Genomic DNA, 12,728 nt, shown 5'->3' with positions numbered 1-12,728 from the left:
TGACAGAGCCTGGTATGGGGCAGGAAGTTCTGCCTACCCTCCTTTTCCCTCTCCTTAATCACTGCTCTCACCTTTCCTTCTTCCTCTCTTTTCCCTTTTCCCAGATATCAGTGTAACACTCTAGAGGGCTAGAGGTACATCTGTAATTATAAAGGGAGAAATGAGGTACAATCACCTCACTAATTTGGATGTTAGTAGAGAATCAGAGACATGCTCATTAATCTAATATTATCATCTCTGATTTCAAGGGGGAAACTTTGCCTTGCAGCTGCATGGATTGAGAGCCCTTTCAAATGCAGAATGGGTAAGACTGTATCTTCCCAGACACTCTTTCTAAATCAATCACAACCTGCTTGAGGGCAGAGACTGCTTCTCATTTATGTTTCCTGGAATGCCCCCCAGAGTCTTGAACCCATTAGGCTAAATGAATAAATGAATGAATGCATAACTAGAATCTGAACTCCCCCTTTTAAACCCAGAAGACAAGACAGTCCATAAGCAGAGCTCTGAAAATGTAAAAATGTGTTCTGATACATCTCCAACTCCCTTGTGTTTTACTTCATCCTTTCTTCCGGCATCTTTTAACTTCTTACCAAAGGCTTAGGGACTTCACTGTCTGTCCATAGCCACCTAGGACCTCCACTTTAAAATGGTGTTTAAACACTATCTTAAGTTCTGTTTAGTGTCTTTTACAAATTATGCTGTGGTTTAGGTGATATTTTATATAGCACACATTTATTGATTGATTTAGAAGACATAAATGTTAAATCTGATATATACAAAGAATTTTAAAAGTACCTGGGGAACACATGACAGCTGAGTTCTTGGAGCTTCTCACAAGGAAACAGAGATTATTTGTTCAATCTCCAGAGAGTAGGACATAGTCTAACGCAGGACATCCATAAAGGCAGATTTTGATTCAAGATCTGGAAGAGCTCTCTAACAATGGAAGCTATTCAAAAATGGGATCAGCTGCTTTGTGACTGCCCTGGTTTTGAAAGTGATCAAGACAAGCCCAAAGCTTATACATTCCCTCATCCAGCATGAGTAGAAAGGATTCATGCACTGAGTCAAAAGTCAAGATCTCTCTGGCTCCCTGATTTATAAACTCGGCGTCTCTCTCTAAAACAGAGATCCTTGTATTCTGAAGCAGCAAGTCCCTAGTGTTGACATCCAGGAGAAGGCAGCACAATGAAAATCACCTGAGAAGTTTTTCAGAGGACATATGCCCAAAGCCCCGTCCTCACGGAAATAACGCCAGTAGGTCCAGGAAGCTTTCTGAGCATGCGCATGTCAGTAGAAGCTTCTGGATGACTAATAAACCACCTCATTTGAAAAAATAGGCTAGAAAGCCAACAGCATAACTTTCATTGATAACTTGTCCAAGGGCTACAATTTTTTTTTAAAAAGGCCCTCGAGAGAAAACTCCAGGTTTACAAGTTTCAGAGTGAATTAGTTTTAGTTATACCTAGGATTAGAGAAACAGAGTTAGAAGCTAAAATAACAATCTGTTCGATTTTTAAATAAAAAGCAATACTGAGTCAGGAAGAACACTGCCCTACCTCTGTAAGCACCCCTTTTATAAAGGGCCTAAACCTCAGTGTTCAGGCCATGTGGTCATAAACACTGCTCTTTGGAAGGTAAGCATACTAAACTGCTAAACAAAGGCCTTAATGGAAACTGTCTTCAAACCAGTGCCTTACAAACCTACATCATAAAGTGATAGCAAACCCCAAATCTCCTTGTTAATTATCCTACTTTTACATTTCTCTATAGACTCTTATTCTCCTATTAAAACCTGTACTTTTGTTCCCTGCTTCCTCCTCAGGGTTATCTTCTCTATAACTTATCTGATAAATAATGTGAAAGTACTAAGGCCTGACAATGGCCATGTTAGTATTTTAAGAAGGGAGATCAATGATTTTCACTTGACAGGCACTGAAAAAGGGGGCAAAGCTGGTAGTGATAAATGGGAATAAAAGTCCTCCTGGTTTCCTTCACATCAGATCTCCTGAAATGACAGCCAGAAAAGCATTATTTCTTTTTATGGTTATTTGGCTTCTAACAAAAGCTTAGTCTAAATTAAGACCATGGCTATAGTTTGCCAAGCCCTGACCTAAAAAGCTGAAATCCAAAATTATACAAGATTGGAGTGGATACACAAGTGTAAGAAGATCCAGCGGTATGTTTGAATCTGGAGTCACAAAAGGCATTGAGACAAGCTCCATGTAATCGTAGAAGAAGCTTTCTGATATTTTCTTCTTAACTTCCTCCTCTGCCTCCTCTGCATCTGGGGCAGGAGTTTCCATATACCGAGATTCTAAAAAGTGAAAAATATTTTAACTAAGAAGAGTGTCTGATCAATCCTAATATCATATTTCATGAAGACAAGAAAAATGTATCTAGCCCATAATACTCTAGCAGTAACTACTACTTCTGGCCTGAACACAGGATGCACCACAAGGGAGCACCTGGCTACAGTAGTCTCAAAAGACAGCACATGATCAGTTCCAAGGAAGAGTTATTCTCACTGATGTAGGGTTGATCCCTCCTTATACCATCCCACTGCCCAGAAAAATCCAGTATGAGTGTGTGATTCTCAGAAATGAAATGTACAGCTCCAGAGCTGCTAAACCACCCTATCAGAACATGTTTTATATTCTTCCTTTTATCACTCCCCACATACCTTACAAACATTTCTTTTATGGATTTACAACTGTTAAGTTAAAACAGGGACAATCACTGATACAAAACTAATAATAATTACCTCCAAGGCTTTCTGCATAATCATCTTGAAATGAACTTGAACTTCCTTCCAAACGTTCCATATATGATTCATCATCCTCTATATATGATTCTTCCCCTTCAGTAAATGCTTCACCTGTGGTATTGTCAATAGACTTGTGATCCTCTTTCATAGAAGCTATTAAAAATAAATTGTTTTAATAATTTCTAAATTTGAATTAAACATTTTCTTATTTTCAAAGAAGCTAATATGTCCAATTCGTTTGTACTCTAAATTGAATGAATTTTAAACTCTAAAATTCTTACAAAAATCATTTTATTTGGTCACTCTTGTAGCTTTACAAAAATTGTTTCAAGCTTTTCCTGTGAGTTAATCTCCATTTTCACTTCATTACCAGTCTATTTCCTATCAAAACAGACTTATAAGAAAGTAAAAGGTAAAGAAAAAAAGATTGGCTGGTATGCTGCTGTCATTTTTTCAATTTAATTTGATTTGACCAACCTATTATTTATATGGGACCTTTTAAGGGCTTCCCTAGTGGCTCAGCTGGTAAAGAATCTGCCTGTAATGTGGGAGACCTGGGTTCGATCCCTGGGTTGGGAAGATCCCCTGAAGAAGGGAACAGCTACCCAGTCCAGTCCACGGGATTGCAAAGAGTCAGACGTGACTGAGCAACTTTCACTTAACTTTTATGTCAAAGATCAATAAAGCTGACTGAGTGACTAAGCACAGACAAGAATAAACTTCTCTGGGTGTGACTATTTATCTCTGAATGATATCCCAGGAATAAGTCAGATTATTCTCTTTAGAACAAGCTAGAAGAAAAAGAGAATTGGAATGGGAGTAAAACAGACCTACTAACAGGTCTAAGTTAACATTCAGACCAAGTCCAAACATGAGTGTTGTTCAAATATACCATGTCGAGCAGGTGAATGGGCCAGGTAAAGTTTCAGAATAACAAGGCAGAAATGGTAAGTGTGCTAGACATAAGTGGAACCGCCTAGCAGATCTAGCTGTGAAAGTGAAAGTGTTAGTCCTCAGTCGTGTCTGACTCTTTGCGACCCCATGGACTGTAGCTCGCCAGGCTCCTCTGTGTATGAGATTCTCCAGGCAAGAATACTGAAGTGGGTAGCCATTCCCTTCTCCAGGGGGTCTTCCCAACCTAGGGATCAAACCCTCAAGCAGATTCTTTACTGTGTGAGCCAAGATCTAGCTGAGATGAAGGTAAAAGATGAGAAACAAGGCCCAAGACTAATATGAATGGGGTGAGAAAGCTGGGCCAAGCCAATCAACAAGACAACAGGATAGGGTTCTATAGGATTCATGCATTTGGATGGAAAGAAAATAATCTTGGACACCTAAATGTGGCCCCATTTCTTGAATTGCCCCAAGAGGGACCCTTGGGTAACTATTCTCCAGTAATACCACTGAACAGCTATCTTAGCTCTTCCATGTGACTATCACAATCAATTATTATTTCCCTGCCTCTAGATTACAATATTAAAAGCTTGACACCCAAGCTGCCATGAAATGAATTAAGGCTGCCAGCTAGGAAAATGGAAGTGGGAGTGAATACAGGTGAAGGGGAGTGAATCATTTTTCTAAAAATGAATATTCTGAGCCTAGTTGAAGGGCTGTGACACTGATAGCAAAAGTGCAGCTTGGAAAGAAAAAACTAACAGGCAGTGCTGGACAAAGGGTCATTATCATTAAATCCATCCATCCAGGAAAATGCTGCAAAGGACTGGAAGCTATCAAGTAGAGAATCCTCTGTGCAGGAAGCAGAGAAAAGTGTAAACAAAAGAGATGCAAACTGAAGTTTTTTGAGGAGAGTGATATTTGGGCAGGATAATTCTAGTGGAGGTATGGACAGGATGACTTGAGTAGAGATCCTTGTTATAAAAGTCCAAGTAAGAGAAGATCAGAGATCAGATCAGTCGCTCAGTCGTGTCCGACTCTTTGCGACCCCATGAATCGCAGCACGCCAGGCCTCCCTGTCCATCACCAACTCCCAGAGTTCACTCAGACTCACGTCCATCGAGTCAATGATGCCATCCAGCCATCTCATCCTCTGTAGTCACCTCCTCCTGCCCCCAAACCCTCCCAGCATCAGAGTCTTTTCCAATGAGTCAACTCTTCACATGAGGTGGCCAAAGTACTGGAGTTTCAGCTTTAGCATCATTCCTTCCAAAGAAATCCCAGGGCTGATCTCCTTCAGAATGGACTGGTTGGATCTCCTTGCAGTCCAAGGGACTCTCAAGAGTCTTCTCCAACACCACAGTTCAAAAGCATCAATTCTTCGGTGCTCAGCCTTCTTCACAGTCCAACTCTCACATCCATACATGACCAAAGGAAAAACCATAGCCTTGACTAGACGAACCTTTGTTGGCAAAGTAATGTCTCTACCAGACCACCTGATCTGCCTCTTGAGAAATTTGTATGCAGGTCAGGAAGCAACAGTTAGAACTGGACATAGAACAACAGACTGGTTCCAAATAGGAAAAGGAGTTCGTCAAGGCTGAATATTGTCACCCTGTTTATTTAACTTATATGCAGAGTACATCATGAGAAACGCTGGACTGGAAGAAACACAAACTGGAATCAAGATTGCTGGGAGAAATATCAATAACCTCAGATATGCAGATGACACCACCCTTATGGCAGAAAGTGAAGAGGAACTCAAAAGCCTCTTGGTGAAAGTGAAAGTGGAGAGTGAAAAAGTTGGCTTAAAGCTCAACATTCAGAAAATGAAGATCATGGCATCCGGTCCCACAACTTCATGGGAAATAGATGGGGAAACAGTGTCAGACTTTATTTTTCTGGGCTCCAAAATCACTGCAGATGGTGACTGCAGCCATGAAATTAAAAGAGAAGATAAACACCTAAAATAAAACATAATATGGAGAAATCATGGGTTGGCCAGATAATGCCTCAGATAAACTGAAAGAATTTAATGTACAATTTATAAGTAAATTGATTTCCCCAGGACCTGATCTCCTCTAGGTGAATAGTAAAAATTGTATTTCTGAAGCTAGATTTAGGACTAGAAACTAAAAAAAGTCAAGATTCCACTAAGCTACCTCACACCCATGATGCCCAGTCAGAAAGAACTGGCAGTCTTTTAAAAATCCTATTACAAAGTCTTCACTTTCCCTTATATCTACATGTGATATTCTTCCATGTATGGTATCCAATTTAATTCTCAGACAGCTCACAATGGTCATTTTGTGGGTAGGAAAATTGAGGCGCAGAAAGCTGAAATAATTTATCTAAGATCAAGCATCTCTAAATAGTAGACCCAGGACTCAAAACTGAAGTCCAGTTCTCTTTCCACGACACTGTATCAGAGGGGCCCATTAAAGACCTTGTAGACCCGACAGGAAGGAGCCAGACCAGATGCGAAAATGGGTCACTATCAGTATAGAGATGATAGTAGCTTCTCTGTTCTTTAGGAGCTAGAGATAAAATGATTAAAACACAGAATCTGCCCCCTAAAGAACTCAAGAATTTAGTAAGGGAATTCAACAAGTAAACTTTTCTGTCATATAAACTTAGACGTACACTCTTTAAAAATTATTTTACCTAAATTTAATAATAAAGACCCTAAATTTATACTAAAATCTTTACTTACTTCTTGATGGAGATCTAGAGGAATGAGACTGCCTTCTGTCACTGTTTGACCTATCTGATTTCCCCTCATCAGTATCCTGATCATCTGGTTCCTTCATTTTCCCTGTAAGCATAAAATTGAGACAGAGAAAGGGAGAGAGCTATAAAACAGAAATCAGAATTTTTTTCCTCTCAACAAATTCCACAAGCACCAAACACCATATGTGGTGACAATCGTGTATTTACACAGTATCAGAAATGACTTTACCAGCGGGAGGCCACAACTACCATCAGAGACCTCTGCGGTGTGGCGAAAGAGAGTCAGATACTCCCTTCCTCCAGGCAAACTTGTCACCAGACAAGCTGTGGTTTTCCAGAGGCCCACAGTGAGACGCCACCCAAGCCCATCATCATTCCCTAAATGCTCCACCATTAAAATTAACCCTCTGCCATCCTGCCTCGGGTTCATCCCCTCTGCTTCCTCTTCCCATCATCAAACTCCCCTGGTGTTGCTAATCAATTTCAATACTTAAATATTTGTTGAGGACATATTCTCTGTATCAAGTCTTATGTTAGGCAATAAATTACAGTACTGAACTACAAAGATACAACCCTTAACTTAGTGGAGCTTGTTTAGAAAGACAAGTATTAAACAAGCAATTAAAATGTAATGAGTTTTACAAAAATTAGGGTGCTGTGGGCACATATAGCAAGAAGATGAAACCATGTCTGGAGTTAGCAAAGGGGCATTTGAGATGGGACATTAGAAGAGGTTGGCCAGGCATGAAGTGGGAAGTGAGGGAGCTTCAGAGAGATGCTTCCGTCTATGAAGGGCTGAAAGCAGGCTACTGGCTAGATCAGGAGAGTAAAATGGACATTGAAGAGGAGGCAGGCAGCAGGTTATATAATTGTCTCTAAGTTTTGCTACGGAGTTTAGAACTTATTTCTATGGAAATTGAATGCCACTGAAGGTCTTTAAGGAGGGGAATGACATGAGACATTTTCTCTGTCCTCTCTCTCTATTGCAGCTCTTGTAGATGAGAACACCTACTATATCTTTCTTCTAAGTCTTCCTTTTCCTGCACTAAACATTGCCTGTTTCCTCAGCATCCTTCTATGGCATGGCTGGCAGGCGGAGTAGAAGTCCTATCTGGATCAGATTTGTGGTTAGATTCAGGTTTCAATCCCAGTTTTGCCACATAACTAGCTAATAAAACTTTACATCAATTCCTCAGCTGTAAAATGGGAATGTAGAGAAAACTTCTTATAAGGCTACTATGAAAATTAACTGAACTACTGCATTATTATACCATTCTGATCTCCAAAGGAAGACTATACCCCCAAAGCAGCTATGATCTACACTACATGATCAGTGCATGAGAGGGTAGGATGACTACCACCTACCTTCATCTTCTGAACATACTTTAATCCATCTGTTTTCTTGCACTGACATAATAATGACGCCCCCTCTTGATTTTTTTGTTCATTTTAATTCTTTTAGAATGAAGGAATTGGGAAGTTGTAACCTGGTGAGGCTTTGATGACAGAGAGACTTGTTTGGCCAAGAAAAAAAGGTTAGCTTGGCCAAAGGCCAAGCTCCTAACATCCCTTAACCTGTTAGTCCTTTTATATGTAAAATAGAGATGATAAGCTTGTCTGGCAGAATCACTGTAAATATCAAATGAGATCTTTTATACCCACAGTTCTCAACTCTGGCTGCACTTTACAATCACTTGGGAAATGTTTCACAACATACCATTCTTACGGTCTCACTCCCTCTATAATTATTTTGGGCAGACAGAGAATAGAAACCAGGGGTAAAGATCAGTGGTTTAGAGCAAACTCCTTGTTAGGTACTGGAAAATGGGAATTTTACTATGATTACTATACATTCTCTTTAATACAGCGAGGGCTCAATAAATATGACTATACAATCTTGACAGTTGAAAGAGTTCTAATCTGGTCCAACCTCTCACCCAAGTCACACATCTACAGCTCAAGCCCAGCACCGCTAGAAAAGTAGTCTCAGCTCTTCCTGTTACTAGTTGTGGGGTGTTGACTCAGTATTTAACCTCTCTGTGCCCTCTCATCTATAAAGTGCAATATCTACTTCACAAGGTTGTTCTGAGAGCTCAGTGAGTTAATACAGTAAAGTTTTCAAAGAAGAGTACCTGATAATCACTATATAAAATCGGGATGAATGTATCACTTTCTGAATAAAGGAACAAATGAAAGAACACACCAAGAGACACCAGCTTCAATTTAAACATATCAAGAGAGTGAACACATTCTGTTAATGAGTACTATTTCTTAGTAAGCTCATTTTATATTATACAAAATCTCCCTTTCTGCAGCTTGGATCTATTTGGCCCTTATTCTTCTGGGAACACATAGGACAAGTTTTTCTGTTTACTATAGCCATTCAAATAATTGTAGCTGGTTTACTTTCCTCCCCAGATCCTCTTTTCCCAGCCAAAGCATCTCAATTCTTTCAACTATTCCTCACTAACATGTTTTCAACTTTTTTCAACATCTGGACAGATCAAGAAATTAATTCCCAGTGCATCATATACCCCTCCCAATTTTATATGTACTTTGAAGGATCAGGACACTTTCCAGAAGATATGAACCATCACTTTACTGGTTAGGGACATTGTGTTTTTTCAAGGTAGCCTAATATTACGTTATCTGCAAAGGTGCCATGAGCAGGCTCATTATATACCGAGTTTTCATAATCCCTTTGTGGCCAACTAGAATCACTAAACCTTATTTGTGTGTTCCTAATTTTGGGGGGCTCCAAAATCACTACAGATGGTGACTGCAGCCATAAAATTAAAAGACGCTTACTCCTTGGAAGGAAAGTTATGACCAACCTAGATAGCATATTCAAAAGCAGAGACATTACTTTACCAACAAAGGTGCGTCTAGTCAAGGCTATGGTTTTTCCAGTGGTCATGTATGGATGTGAGAGTTGGACTGTGAAGAAAGCTGAGCACCGAAGAATTGATGCTTTTGAACTGTGGTGTTGGAGAAGACTCTTGAGAGTCCCTTGGACTGCAAGGAGATCCAACCAGTCCGTTCTAAAGGAGATCAGTCCTGGGTGTTCATTGGAAGGACTGATGCTAAAGCTGAAACTCCAATACTTTGGCCACCTCACATGAAGAGTTGACTCATTGGAAAAGACTCTGATGCTGGGAGGGTTTGGGGGCAGGAGGAGAAGGGGATGACAGAGGATGAGATGGCTGGATGGCATCACTGACTCAATGGACATGAGTTTGGGTGAACTCTGGGAGTTGGTGATGGACAGGGAGGCCTGGCATGCTGCGATTCATGGGGTCGCAAAGAGTCGGACACGACTGAGTGACTGAACTGAACTGAACCATGTCCTATCTTATACAACTAAACTAGCTAGGTTTGGGAGTCTATTTGTAGAACTATCTTACATCTATTTTCATTAGACTCACACTCACTGTTCCAGCCTATGGCTAATCCTGTTAACCAACTCACTAGGTAGACTGTGAAGTTTTGAGTCAACCCTGAAGAAGTATAAAGAAAAAAGAAAATTACAGTACACAGTGATGCAGAGTATGTGTTGCTAGAAGGAAGCTGGCTAGAAGCCAGACAGAGAGCTCCCCAAGGTGACATTACTCAGATTCATTTCCTAGATTTCCAGAGTCAGTCCCCACTCTCACGAACTGTGTGCCAGAGCTGCTCACGTTGAGAGTCATAGATTCCTGCATAAAAACAGACACTCAGTTTTTACTTTATAGTGTGAAATACAACTGTGGATAGAATAATAGCTTGTGGGTTTTTTTGTTGTTGTTTTGTTTTTTAATGTTTACCATGTGTCAAGCACAGTTCTGAGGATCTTACACATACTGTTTACTGTTTCACGTATTTCTCAAAACTCCATGAGTTAGGTACATTTTACAGATGAGAAAGCAAAGCAGTTACTCTTTGAATTCTTTCCTCTCACCCAGCTCATGCAATTGAGTTCCAAGTGCTGTTGCCCAGTGTCCAGTTGTGCCTCTTGTATCCATTCTCTGCCTTCTAGTCCTACTGTCACCATCCTAGTTCTGGTCCCCATCCTGTCTCACCTCTGCCATTACCACAGCCCCATTCTCTTTCTCTGGTCCGTTTCTACACTGCCTCTTATATGTCTAAAACTCAGCTTTTAGTGTGCCACTCTTCTTGTTTAAAACTTTGTGGTTCCTCATTGCCGCAGAATAAGAACTCAGATTCCTTGGCGTGGCACAAAGGCCTTCACTGTAAAGTCTGCAGCTTATCTCCTGTCACCTTCCCCCTCCCTGAACGCTCCTCAGCCCCTCCTCCTTCCAGAAAGTTTTAGTCAGTAGCCAACTGGGACAACTCAGCGGTTGCCTGGACATGCTGCCGACTTGCATGCTACTATATCCTACTGTATCTTGCATGTGCTACATACTTGACCTGTATTATCCTATTTAATTGTAACAGGAACCCCATGAAGTAAGCACCACCACCTTCCCTGCCTAGATGAGGAAACTAAAGTGTAGAAGGTCAACCTGCCAAGTGTCACACCGCTTAGTGTGGGATGGGGTGTCTTGTTGACTGAGAACCCAGGCACTTTCCCACCAACCACCCCACCCCCCTGGCTTTTGGCTCAGCCGGGTCTAACTCAGACTCCAGCTGTCCTGTCTTCCTCCCTAGTTAGATTATGAGCTTTTGCAGGCAGGAACCGTGTCCACTTTGTATCTACAGTGTGGAACCCCATTCCTGCGAATGCTGTCACTTCAAATGTTTAGCAAACTGATCCACAGACAGGATAAGGAATATGTTTCAACGAAGTCCGGAAAACACTAGTTCAGTTTAAGAGAAGTCCAAATAGAGCTCACTGCGCCCTGACTCACTAACAGATTTGAAGGGGAGGTTGTGGGAACTGCCAGGCTTACCTAAGGTACTCCACGGGCTCTCGGCTTTCGCAGTCACAGCATCAGTCCCAGTTCTCCGTTTACAGCGGTTACCACAGCAACGCCAACACACCTTCCAGACGGGAGGGGACTGCGGGCGCATGCGCTGCCCGAGGTGACTGTCGGTCAGCTCAATCTCATTCGCCCTCTAGCCCCGCCCATTTCGTGGCCCAGGATTCAGGATCAAAGCCAAACAGAAAGCCCAGCATCCTACTAGTTTATCAGCCCAGTTTAATATGTATGTCTAGCTTATGATTATTATCCTAAGAATGCTTTATTGGTAACTTGAACACTTTGAAAGATATGCCCAATAATACAAAATGGCTCAAAGTTTCCCTGATCACAGACTATCATCAGCAAAGATATATGTCACAGAGACATTTTTGTTTTATTTATTTTATACTATATTATCTCTGTTGGTCTTTAGGAGTAATATTTTATGTTATGGGCTCTTTGGTAGCAGGACTCCAAGTGCACAAAATATAGACGTGGCTTGACAGATTTCTCAGTTTAGCAGTTTGCTCTCCCAACTGCTCCGAGGCACAGCCAGAGATCATTATTATTTTTAAGCACCTAACTAATGTTACTGGTTACAAAACATTGTTTTTAAATGGCTACAACCTTGCAATATGTGACAAAGAACTTTGCATCCAGAATTTTAAAAAAACAACTCATAATTCAATAAGAAAAAAAACCCACCTAAATTTTTAAATGGCAAAGGACTTCGAATACTTCCCATCAGATATATGAACAATCAATAAGCACATGGAAAGATGCATAGGAGTAGGCTCTAGAGAGTTGCATACCACAATGCACACATTTCACACTGGGATGGGTAAAAGTTTAAAAATCGCCAGTACCAAATGTGGAAGGATGTGGAGCAAATGGAACTCCCATATATTGCTGCTGAAATGAAAGGTAACACAACCACTTCAGACACACCAATTGGTAGTTTCTGTAAAAGGTAAATATTCACCAAGACATTCCATGTCTAAGGTATTTTCCCGAGAATAAAAAATTTGCTCATACAAAGCCTTATATATGAATGTTCACAGCAGCCATATTCACAACAGCAGAAGAATTGCAAACCACCAAAATGGCTATTGACAGGTGAATGGGTAAATATATATACAATGGAATACTACTCAGAATTAAAAAGGAAGAAACTGACACACACAACATGGATGAATCTCAATTAGGATGAGTGAAAGAAGCCAGGTACAAAATGTTACAGTGTGTGTGATTTCATTTATATAAAATGCAAACAGATCTATGATGATCAAAAGCAGATCAGTGGTTGCCTAAAGCTGGAGCAAAGGGAGAGATGCACTGCAGAGAGACAGAAGACTCTTCTGGAGATGCAGGAAATGGTCTTAATTGTGCTGATAGTGCTGTGTGTATACACAACTGCCAAAGTCAATGAATTG

General features: G+C 40.7%; 1 protein-coding gene across 5 annotated transcripts in view; it reads right to left on the bottom strand.

The window, feature by feature from the left end:
• CFAP44 (cilia and flagella associated protein 44) overlaps nucleotides 1–11,462 on the bottom strand; it is a 117,348-nt gene extending 105,886 nt beyond the window's left edge. For 3 of the 5 annotated variants that reach the window (XR_015165448.1, XR_015165449.1, XM_086406003.1), the window contains exons 1-4: nucleotides 11,284–11,461; nucleotides 6,378–6,479; nucleotides 2,768–2,923; nucleotides 2,161–2,320 (exon numbers count right to left, since the gene is read on the bottom strand). Coding sequence is in view for 3 of the 5 variants with exons in the window: in XM_086406003.1 (XP_086262129.1) it covers nucleotides 2,161–2,320; nucleotides 2,768–2,923; nucleotides 6,378–6,479; nucleotides 11,284–11,404 (539 nt within the window). In the remaining 2 variants the exon portion in view is untranslated. Of the gene's footprint in view, nucleotides 1–2,160; nucleotides 2,321–2,767; nucleotides 2,924–6,377; nucleotides 6,480–11,283 lie in introns of all 5 variants that reach the window. The other 2 variants (XM_086405992.1, XM_086405981.1) reach the window with 2 other exon arrangements.
• Nucleotides 11,463–12,728: the final 1,266 nt, after the last annotated feature.

The sequence above is a fragment of the Bos grunniens genome, chromosome 1, assembly GCF_055505025.1.
Source record: "Bos grunniens cultivar Pamir isolate PY7600 chromosome 1, Bosgru_T2T1.0, whole genome shotgun sequence".
NCBI lineage: Eukaryota > Metazoa > Chordata > Mammalia > Artiodactyla > Bovidae > Bos > Bos grunniens.
Note: the sequence above shows the minus strand (reverse complement) of the source record. Positions and strands in the feature narration are given on the sequence as shown.